Source organism: Triticum urartu, chromosome 5A (assembly GCF_056163025.1).
Source record: "Triticum urartu cultivar PI428250 chromosome 5A, HENAU_Tu73, whole genome shotgun sequence".
Classification (NCBI taxonomy): domain Eukaryota; kingdom Viridiplantae; phylum Streptophyta; class Magnoliopsida; order Poales; family Poaceae; genus Triticum; species Triticum urartu.
Genome location: NC_141877.1, coordinates 169,561,477 through 169,573,488, shown reverse-complemented (window position 1 = coordinate 169,573,488; position 12,012 = coordinate 169,561,477). Strand labels below are relative to the sequence as shown.

Sequence of the window (12,012 nt, the reverse complement as noted above, 5' to 3'; positions counted from 1 at the left end):
AACAATTTGAGCATGAATTCCCAGGACAGAGTATCAAAGGCCTTGGAGATATCAATTTTCATAAGCACAGCCGGGACATTCCTATGGTGTAGCAGCCGCGCAGTATTGCACACAAATTTAAAATTCTCGTGGATGCTTCTCCCGCTGACAAAAGCACTCTGAACATGCGAGATCAGTCCCGGTAACAGTGGTGAAAGACGCACTGCCAGTACCTTGGCAAAGATTTTAGCAACACCATGAATCAGGTTGATCGGTCGGAAATCAGCCAGTTCCAGGGATCTGTCTTTCTTTGGCAGCAATGAGATGATCGATGAGTTTGACCGCCCAAAGGAAAAGATTTTGGCCTTGTGCAGGTCATGCATGACAGCCATAAAATCTTCCATGATAACCTCCCAGCAAACCTTAAAGAAAAGGCCGGAGAAGCCATCAGGCCCAGGTGCCCTGTCAGAGGGCATCTCCATGATCACTTGCTTGACCTCGGTGTCAGTGAAATCCACTTCTAGTCCATTAGCCAACTCTGGGGATAGACCGTGTAGATTCAGTTCATCTAGCCTCAGGGAAGATGCAATAGGTGCCGGTGTGCCCATGAGACCATAGTAAAAGTTCCGCGCAAGATTCATTTTGTCCTCCATGGCCGTGACCACTCGGCCGCCGTCCTTGAAGAAAGGGATTTGGTGTTTTCGACGCCATCCATTAGCTTTCATGTGGAAGTACTTGGAATTGGCGTCCCCCTCCTGAAGATCTCTCACTCTGGCATGCTGTCGCAGACGCACCCTCTCCAAGGATGCGAGTGCCAGACACTTGCCCTTCAAAAAGGCCTTAAGCTTTCGTTCCTCCTCAGACAGAGGTCTATTTTCCCGCGCGCCATCCAAACGCAAAATCAACTCATTTGCAATCTGAAAAAGGATGGTCATATGGCTCTGTTTCCTTTGACCCCAACTTTTGAGAGTTTTCACGGTACGCTGCAGTTTCACACTAAAGACCTTTATGGGATCATTACTAGAGACTTGTTCCTCCCAAGGCGCCTTCACCGTTTCCATAAAACCGGGCAGCTTAACCCAGAAATTTTCGAAACGAAAACGACGTTGTCTGGGCCTGTTCATAGAGCAAGTGAGAAAAGGGGGACAGTGATCCGATATGTTGGAACTAAGCGGCAGCAAGTCGCTGATGGGGTAGGTGTCCTCCCAATCACTATTGAACAGCACACGGTCTAATCTTGCCATGACCGAGCGCTCTTGATCATTACTCCACGTGAACTTCCTCCCGACCAGTGGCATGTCATGCAGGCCCAAGGTGTTAATTGTATGTCTGAATTTATTTGACAATCTTCCGTTAATTCTTCTCGTACTTCGCTCATCCTCATTGCAAACCAGATTAAAGTCACCATTCAGGATCCATGGCATCTGAACAAGGCCCCTAATTTCCACAGTCTCCTCCAGGAATCTGACTTTATTCTCATTCTCCCGTGGCCCATAAACAGAAGTAGTCATCCACTCTTTTCCATTGGCCAAAGAAGTGACTTTAATGGTGATGGAGAAATCCTTCTTACTCACCGTGGACACACTCAATCTATCTGACCTCCAAGCGATCAGAATGCCCCCCTTGGTACCTACTGCAGGAAGAAAGTCGAAGCCATCAAAAGCCGGGCCAAAAGTTTGCCCACAGCCACGGCATCCACGATAGCCAACTTTGATTCTTGAATACACGCGAGGGAAATATTATAGGATTGCAGGAACAGACGGATGGAACTCCGCCTAGCTGGGTTATCGAGCCCCCTAACATTTCAAACTAACACACACTCTCACATAGCCATACTTCCTCAGAAGAACCACACCAGCATATCGCTTATCGATATGGTAAGCTAGGGCTATAGTGCATGGCAAACATGTTGTGCAACTCTGAAAGCCATTTGTAAAATGATCCGTGGTTTGATGGTTATGAGGACAGTGATATTCATAGTTCATCAGAGTTTAAGTTTCAGACTTACACAATTACTTGCGTTTTTCTGAATTTATTTCAAATCTTTAAGCGATATGCGCTCAATGAAAAAAGACCAACAATGATCCTACATATATTTTGTGGGGTCAATTGACCCCACAACTGTAGAGAAAACAATATAAAATCACGGTACATGTATTTTGGACTATGAACGAAATTATCTTAAAAATTACCAATGACCCCGTAGATTATATCAGTTGGCTTCGTTATTGGAGGAGATGTTTCTATCTACTACGATGGCATATAGGCGTAAGATGTGTGTGCATGTGTTTATAAAAGTGAGTATATATATATACATGTATGAAACTCTCAAAGCCATTTTTCGTCTTTTAAATTGCTGTTGGAATTTTTTTTTTGCTGTTGCGTCTAAATTCGCGAGACCTTCAGTCTGCCCCGACCGCCTCCTCGAACCCATCCAGGACCCATCTCCTCTCAACTCCAAACCCACGAACTCACCGCCGTCCCTCCCATCCCCGGCGGCGACCACGCCATTGAAGCCGGCGAGAGTGGTCTTAGGCGCTTGTCCATCTGGACCGGTTGATTGGAGCACAAACACGGGAGCGAAGAGCGGAGGGACGCGGTCCCGCTCGGTCCCGTGCAGCGGCGGCGGCCGACATGTCTGTCGAACTCGTCCTCTGGCTCTTCTCCTTCGCCTCTGTGATGGCCCTCGTCGGCCTCACTGCCTACCAGGCAAGCTCAGCTCCTCGTCCCTTTAAACTTTCGCCTTTGAGCCGCGAGTTTGGTCAAGATCTGCCGCACAATTGGCGAGATTCCTCACCAAATTGGGCTTCAGCTCGTCAGCTTTGTGGAATTCTGAACAGAATTTGGGCAGGGATTTGGTCAACGGTGTAGTTCTTGTCGTTCTTCCTTGCCAATATTACCAGTATAGTTGGTCAACTCGAGGTGGAAAGAAGATAGCCAGTAGTAGGTCAGCTGGACTGCGATTCAGCAAACTAGATCATGTCTAACTTACACTCACAAATCATCTTTGTATAGAAAGCTCCGCTACATTTGGTTAAATGCATCCAAAGTTTCTGCGCTGCTCAGTTTTGCTCATCTGCTTCCATGTTAGATGGAATGAAGTATTTCTGATTATTGTTCCTGTTGGAATGTTAGCACAAGCTACTAGGTAACATCCCGGTGCTTCCACAGCTTGTAACATCCCAAATATTGTGGTTGTTGTGAAACCAGCAGGATCATAGGCCGGACATGCATTATTGTAGCTTTAGCACCCAAAGCTTAAACCACCACGATTGATAATATTTTATACTTGAACAAATCCTTTTGTATAACAATGTAAGGCTGTAAGTAGATATTGTTGTCATGGTTTAGCTTACTGCAAAATAAGCTATTTAAGTTATTTTCTCTTATTGATTCATTCCACTGATTTTTCTTTGTGTTTTTGTATCAGCTTATCTGCTTATCTGATTTGGAGTTTGACTATATCAATCCATATGATTCATCATCTCGCATCAACGCAGTAGTCATAATAGAATACGTACTCCAAGGGGTCCTCTGCGCTTCTTTCCTCTTGACGCTGAATTGGTTTCCGTTTCTAGTTATGGCTCCTGTAACATATTACCATGTGAAGCTGTATGTACTTCTTCCTTTAATCCCTGAAGTTTACCTCTCAAACTATACATGCTTGTTTGGTCATTCCCCTGTTGTATTGCTATTATTTATGTGGATTACTTTATATCTCAGATTAGTTGTTCATTTGGGGAGGAATCTGTAATGCCTCTATCATTGTGGAATTCCAGTGTACATAATTAGTTTTGGAAATTAAATGTTTACTAAAGTATTTATCATCTTCATGAAATAGTGAAGGATAGAAACATATTATGGAAGTGCTCTGTAAAAAGAACTTTTTTAAATGATCCGGAGGCTGATCATTTGTAGTTGCTCTCTCATTTCGGGCTATTCATGTTTTATTGTTCTTCATGACCTTCCATGTTTAACATATTGGCCTGGCATTTACGCTTTTAGACAAGAAATGGTATGCATATATGCCCTAGTAACAATGTTGTGTCTGGCTTGTATTCATTCTTTTGTTGTTGTCATAATATGATAACATCTACTCTACAACGTACCTGCTATATGTGCTTTAATCTTGACATGAATCATTTCCTTTTTACCATTCCGCACTATGAAAGAACCATTAGACATTGTTTGCCTTGCACTAACCTTCACTGACTCTAAGCATATAGTTATCCTAGGATTAATGCAGAAACTTCTTAACCTTGCTCTAGTTTATGTTTCTAATCTGACCCACAGAGCCTTGTTTGTAATTACAACACAGAAATAACATCTCCCTGTTGTTGGTCTGCTTAATTGATATTGTTGGGCATTTACAAGTCGTTGCTATACATCAAAGAGATAAGTGTCTTCTAGGGAGACAACTAATTTTAGCATAAAGGAAATAGAAACAAAGTCCAATACAAGCAATACAGCAGGAAACAGCTATTAACTATGCACAGCTCTTAATAAATAATCCATCTAAGAGGATGAACCTGAATGGTGCAAAGTGACTCCAAACGTGAAAATTATTGAAGTTGCATCAAATATCTTTTACCTATTGGTAGACACACAAGTCCCAAGTAGAGGGACAGTAATGCCTCAATTTTTTTAAATCTGTTTTTCTCAGTCATTTTGGATCTCTTTTTCCTCAGTTGATCAGTTGAGACTTGATACCTGAAATAAAGTGCTTTATTGGCATTGGAGCTTGTTCTATTGAGAAGAGTAAATGTACTTTTGTAAGATACCCAATCTATACTGGTAATCTGCTTCTTGTATATAAAAATGAGAATGCATATGCGGCTAGTAACCACTAATTCCTGTAATAACTTTTTATTAAGAAAACAAAATAGATGTTTGCATATACCTTTGTAATGTGATCTAAGTACAATTGCCTATGCAAGGCATTCATTCTGCATATTTTTACTTCCATTTACCTTTTCATCCTGTGCTTTCATGTTCTGTGTCATGATAGTTAAAGGAATATAATTATAGTTTTTTTATCAGGTATATGAATCGGAAACATCTTATAGATGTTACTGAGATATTCCGACAGTTACATGGAGAGAAGAAGTACAGGATGATCAAGCTTGCCTTCTACTTCGCATTATTTATTATATCCATTTACAGGTTTGGTTTTCAGACTATTTAATTTAATTTATCATATTTATGATTGGGTAAATTGTTTCTGCAAATGCATTCATATGCTAGTCTTAAAACATGGTTCTATCCAGTGAAAAAAAAGCGCGCCTAGGCGAGCGCATAAGCTTGCCTAGGTGCTAGGCGACAACAAAACGTCTAGCGCTTAATTGTGCTAGTCGTGCGCTTAAGCACGCCTAGGCGTGCACTTAGGCTAGATAAGCGCTATGCGTGGCGAAACGCACAATTAACACCTATCGCTTTCTTTATCCTTCTATCTACTTCTGAGTCAGTCACACACAACCTAGGACATTATAAAAACCCTTGTATATTGTCTTACCCTAGTGCCCTCTGCAGTTGTGAAGTACTCCCCACTTTTGCCAAGAGGTCCGGGGTCCGACGCCGTCTCTCTGCATTGCACTGTGTAGCGGAGCTTGCCTCGTGTGATCCTTCCCGAGACCCCATCTGGCGTGGGACCCTCAGGCACTGGGTCTGTCCTTTTTCTTAGTACTTCCTTGCACGCTTCCAATTCAGCTTCAAGTGCATTATCACATATGAAGAGCTGCCTACAGGCCGTGTAGATAATCTCACCGGCAGAGTCACGAAGGACCATGCCACAGCCAGCGGAGCCGTCAGTGGCGAAATAGCTGCCGTCCGTGTTGAGTTTGGCCCATCCATCCGGCAGCCGCACCCAGCGCAAGTCCTCTCCTGTATTAGCTCCCAGGCTGCGTGTGAGGTTTCGAACCGAGTCGTTCGCTGTCCACCCGGAGAACCATTTTGCCTTTGGTCGGATCATCTTGAGGGAACTGCTTGAGACACAACAGCAAGTTTATGTAGCTGTTGAGAAACCGTCGGGATGCTTCAGTCGGAGGCGGTGCTTATCATGTGTGATCTCATTCCGGGCATGTCAGGTGTGCTAAAGGACCATCAACAGTACCATGCGGCTGGCTTCTGACAACTGATCCTACACGCCGAATAGTCATTCCGGCCACTTTTTGCGGACATCCTCGACCACAGTCCTTAGCCCGCGGGCATCTGCACATAGCATGGTAACCATTCCCGCGTTCCACATGGGCAGATCATTAGATTCCAAATTGCGAGAGAATTTATTGGCCCAAGTGGCAAGAGAATTTGAGACCAGCCACCAGGCAAGTACGCATACCTTAGGGGGAGTAGGGCACCCCCATATGGTCTTCCAGGTAACGCGATGACCATCCGTTGCCCTACTCGAAGCACTTGCCAACGGACGCTCATGCTCGTCCATGGCAAAAGTGTTATGCTGAACGAATTGAGAAGACACCGGATTTCTTCGGGGCCAAGGCGAGGACGTCACCGGGGACACGTGGAGAGGTATTGATGCGGATGATAGCGTCGACGTCGACCGAGAGGAAGTGGAAGAACATCCACCCGCCAGGCGCCATTGGCATCCAGCAGGTCTGCGTCGTGTCTTAGCCGCCGCGTCCTAGCCAGCATGTCCCTTGGGGCCTGAGGAGCTCGCCCGACGGCTCGCGTGGCAGCCACCCGATCCCTCTAGATGTGGATTTGCGCTCTGCTGCCCACCCGCCAAATCAGCCCCATTTTCAGCAGCTCCAATCCATACTGGATCGCTTGCCATGTGACCGATGCATTACTGAAAAGACAGTATCCGCCAGCTGCCCCTTTGGATAATATCGAGCTTTTAAAACCTGCGCACAGACTCTCGGGTTTGGTTAGAAGTCTCCAAGCTTGCGAGCTAGCAGTGCTTGGTTGAACACTGTGAAGTCACGGAATCCGAAACCATCATTGAGTTTATGCTTCTAGATTTTAGGCCAAGCCTGCTAGTGTGTTTTTTTGCTTCCCCTCTGACGATCCCCACTAGAAGTTACGTACCATCTTGCTAAGAGCATCTCTAATAGAAGATGCAAATTTGGAGATGTAAAACAGGAGATGTTAAAATTTACATCTCCAAAAAGTGCTTTTTGCATTTCCATAAAAGGGCCAACTCCAACAGATGATGCAAAACGGAGATCTAAAAGTGCAACTCCAATAGGTGATGCAAACTGGAGATGTAAGAGTTAGAAACTTCAAATACTACTTCATTTCAAACATAATTCAAACATAGTTTGTTCAACTAGTACTTCATTTCAAACATAATTAAACATAGTTCTAATTAAAACACAATTAAACATAATTCTAATTTGAAGGGCTACTAGTTCAAACCACTACATCCATCAAACTACTACTCCAACGACTACTACTAGTTCACACAACTACTACTCGAAGATGAAACTACTCCTTGACTCCTCGTCGGAGCTCTTGAACTGTTCCCAGAACTCGTCCTTGTCCGGTGGATGTAAACTTCCAGCAGCTTTTCCTCCAGGTCCTTGTAGTGGGTGTCTTCGCCGTCTTGTCCGTTGGATGTAGTTGCCCTGTGGCTTCCCTCTAAGTACCTAATCACACATAGGGTCTCCGTTTGAGGTAGTAGCCATGTCTCACATGTAGAAAGTGGTAGTTCGGAGAGGAGCGAGTTCACCTTGGATTCGATAGCCCTTGCTCGAGCTCTTGTCATTGGTCCACGTGGTGTCGTGGGAGACGAAGGTAGGTCCATGGGGATGACCGTAGGATGCTCCGCATCAATACTGCATTTGGCTGGGTCAGTAAGTTGAGTAGTAGCGCCTTCATAAGCCATGATGATAGAATGGACCTTCTCCGCTTGTTGTGCTTCTGCCTTAAAGAAGAGCAATGTATCATTGGCGAACAAGAAGTGAGAGATACCAAGAGCACGCCGGTATACCTTCAGGGAAGTAAAATTTCCTTTAACTCACCATCCTGTAACAAGGCAGAAAGTCCATGAGCAATAAACAGGAATGAGAACGGAGAGAGAGGGTCACCTTGCTGTAGCCCACGCGACGGCGCGAACGAATCCAAGAGGGTGCCATTAAATTTGACAGTGTATCTAACCGAGGTGACACAAGTAGGAGTATAATCCAGTTCATCCATCGGTCAATGAAACCCAACTTTTGCATCGTCCACTTCAAGAAAACCTAATTAACCTGATCATTTGCCTTTGAGTGGCCCACAGCATATAGGCGCAGAAACTCTGCTGGATCCTTCTCCTGCTGGATATGATGTATGCAGTCAAACGCAACCAACACATTATCTGTTATCGTTCTTCCTGGCACAAGAACACTTTGTACTGGCGATATGATCTCATCAAGAATTGGCCTCAACCTGTTAACTAAGCACTTCGACACCACCTTATAAATGACTGAAATCAGTGAGTTTTACCGGATTATCAACTTTTGGGATGAGGACAATGGCATTGTTATTCACCCTTTCAGGCACAACTCCTGACCGGAAAAATTGCTTAACACCAGCAATTGCTTGGTCCTTCATTATTGCCCAGTTTCTCTGAAACATCCCGCCGGAAATCCATCTGGTCCAGGGGCTTTGAGCGGGCCTATCTGGAAAAGTGCGTCAGCAATCTCCTTATCAGAAAGCTCTGCACACAGACCTTCATTCATATTGTCAGTAACACGCATTGATAAGGTCAATTACACACAGCGCTGGATCAGCAGTAAACAAATTTATGAAGTAATCTGTCTCCATATTAGCCATGATGGCGCTGTCCTGCTGCACCACGCCACTATCATCAAGGGATTTTATCCTGTTTCCGCGCACGCGACACCACCTACTTGATCTGCACACAGTGCCGGATCTGTAGCTTCCCGAATAGTCCTCTGATCTGCGTTCATAGCCATTAGTTCCTCAAGACGAGTATGGGATTTATGAATTTCTTTTTCCTTCACCCATGCAATGCGTGCATGAGCTCGCCTAGCGCCGCCGCCACGTCACCAAGGTTGCCCATGGCACCGGCCGCTGACCAGGCTTGCATGATCACCTCGGGCAGCGCTGGGTCACGCTTCCAAGCAACTTCATAGTGGCGGCACCTCTTACCCACATTCTCCTGTTGTAACTTGGCCAAGCACCTTAGGAGGATCGGTGCATGGTCTGACAAAGGAGCAACCAGGTGCTTAACACCTGCCTCCAAGACAAGTCATGCCATTGGTTGTTTGCCACTGCCTGGTCGAGCCGAACTTTGACGTTTGCTCGGCTGGATCGCTGGTTATCATAAGTGTATGGCAGACCTGAAAAACCAAGACCACCGAGACCACATAACTCCAAAACATCACGAAAGTTAATCATCTGACCTGCCGAGCGAGGAGTCTCGGAGAAATGTTTGAAGCCCCACATGGCCTCGTTGAAATCTGCAATCACTGCTCACGGCATGTCCGCTTAGTGGTGAAGATGACTGAGAAGTGACCACATGCGATGTCGGTCCTCCGTCTGGGGCTCGCCGTAGATGCGGGTGAGCCTCCAAGGAGTAAGGATCAATATATCGTACATCCATAGCCTTCACATTGTCTTGGCATAAATTCATGCCAGAAAAGAGCTAAAGCTCCACTAAGACCATTTAGTCCTTCGAAACCACTTAAACCTAGATGAGATTGATATCTTCTCATCCTATCTTTCGACTACCTAGTTTCACAAAGAAAAAAATACATGGGGATTGAGCTTGCACTAAGCTCACAAGATCACGGACTGTCCGGGAGTCTGTTCTGGAACTTCTCTGCCAGATATTGTGCAACTGCAGGGTTGTCATTCTCACACACTTCCTGGGTGCTTTTGTTCTGCTGATGAGCCCCGCCATTGATCCTGTCCTTCCTGCTGCTATTCCTGCTAGAACTGGAGTCGGCATCAGACAAGTTGAGGCCATGAAACACCAGGAGGTTTGATTTGGCTCAGACGGTACTTGTCTGCTGCATGAAGCGACGTGGCGGGGAGCACCTCAGCCTGCAATCATGGATCCTGCTCGGCTCCCCACCTCTAGGTTTACGTCCACATGTTTTCAGCCCAGCAATAATGAAAAAATAGTAGAAATATATTAGTATTATAGAGGTTTCCTTCATGATCCTCTTTTCCTTGTTACCACTTACCAGTTGTGCTATGCATATAATCCTGGGTTTGTGCTATACTTAATTCAGCATTTGTTCAAGCTTAGTTTTCTGCCACTTGCACGCTAGGGATGCTTGTTGCCAAATATAATTGTTAATATATATGATACGTCTTTTCAGGCTTGTCATGACGGCTGTGCTACTATTTATTGATGAGGATGTGAATCTGGTAGAAACTAGGACTATTTAGAGCTTGTCATCAACATCTCACATGTGGCCAGGTATATTACTACCGTGTCTGCTCACTGGGAGAGCTGTTAATCATTTCATTAATAACCTGCACTGAAACTGGTGCCTGGCACTGATTTTCTTTTTCAAGGGAATCCCAATGATGCAGTTGGTTAACTTGTCGCACACATGTTTCAACATCTGGCTCCTAATGAACACTTAACACGAGGAACCGGTGAGAGTACATTCCAGTCTTCCAGAAATTCTGAAACAAGACGGTTCATTTGTTCTGTAGGAGCTTATCTGGTGCCTGGGTGTTGATTGTAACCATCAGGCAGAACTGACCTTGTGGTGTACATTGTAATTTCATGCGTTTTGGTATTGCAACGCCATCTGTCGAGATTTGGTTAACGCTGGACATCTTGGTGTGGTATGCGCGAACGCTGACATCTTGCACTTATATCGCGGTGTTGTATTTTGATTCATCTCTGCTTTGTCTGTGAAACTGGACGGAGCGTAGTGTTTTCCAAGATGTTTCCTTGAGCCGACTGCAGTAGCAGGCATTCACTCTTGAGATGTGAAAGTGCATGTGTGTCGGAGTAATGGGGAGTAATGGGTCACGGGTAGGCTAACCCGAGTTCCAGAACCTTTCAAAACATCGGGGCAGGCTGTGCCCCTCAAGACCCCGGGACAAAGAGCCGCCTTCTGAGAAGTCGGCGGCAAGGCAACCGACTAGCCACTTGCGGTCGAGTCCTAGGAACGACTTCAGGATAAACCGACTTTTGACTGATGACTTCCCGAGAAGCCAGCCTTGGGGAGTCGGCCCGCGACTCCAACAAACCCCATGTCCTCATCAAGAGGGACATGACAGGGGAGTGGCTACAGTGAAGCGTGCTCCCATCCCTTTTCAGGGGCAGGCATGGCCACAGTACACCGTACCCGCGGGGATCTCCGTGGGGCGTGGCACTGTTGCCATGCCGGCCCTGACATTAGCACCAGTGGATTGAATTCTGCGCCCACGACGGCTTGTCTGTACGACCCTGGGGCGGCGGGTCCCACCAGCCAGCGGGACCCCAGAAGACGGCAAGTGCGCCACCAGTCGAACCCGTTGGGAGTCGGCCCCTGAGAGTCGGCCAGCCCCTCCCCCGGGGCCCACGCGCAATTAACCAGATGTGACGGAGAGTGGCAATAGTGATCGCCCGCCAAGCGGCAGGGCTGTTGCCACGACTCCATGACCAAGCCCGCGTCATTAGAAGCACGCCTACAGTAATCAGCAGCCGACAAGACCCGCTCGCGGCGGACGCGGCCTGTCGGCTCCGTATCGAGCCAGTCGGCGGGGCCCACCAGTCGGCGGGCCCCAGCAGTCGGCAGAGAAGACGGAGGCCGGAGGCACTGACGGCTGGGCCCGCGCCCAGCCGGATTACCATTGTACCCCTGGGGGTAGGCCTATATAAACCCCCCAGGGCACTCATGCAAAGGGTTGGAATCCATTAACACTAGACCAGATGATATAGGAAGGAGGGAGCTAGCCTTGCCTTCTCCTACCTCCAGGAAACAGCTCAAGGAGCAACCGTGTAAACACTTCGCCATAGTGATCATGCGGAGACCCCGTAGAGCAGCAGTAGGGGTATTATCTCCCCGGAGAGCCCTGAAGCTGGGTAAGATTCACCGGCGTGCATGTCTTCGCCTCATCCCGTTT

The 12,012-nt window shown here is 46.5% G+C and overlaps 1 protein-coding gene across 1 annotated transcript; it reads left to right on the top strand.

Annotated features, from left to right (window-relative positions):
- Nucleotides 1–2,367: 2,367 nt before the first annotated feature.
- On the top strand, nucleotides 2,368–10,798 carry LOC125530235 (protein cornichon homolog 2). The gene is made up of 5 exons (XM_048694627.2): nucleotides 2,368–2,688; nucleotides 3,410–3,591; nucleotides 5,020–5,142; nucleotides 10,266–10,366; nucleotides 10,465–10,798. Exons 1-4 carry the CDS (start codon nucleotides 2,614–2,616, stop codon nucleotides 10,333–10,335), a joined length of 450 nt encoding a protein of 149 aa, XP_048550584.1. The 5' UTR covers nucleotides 2,368–2,613; the 3' UTR covers nucleotides 10,336–10,366; nucleotides 10,465–10,798.
- The last annotated feature ends 1,214 nt before the right edge of the window (nucleotides 10,799–12,012 follow it).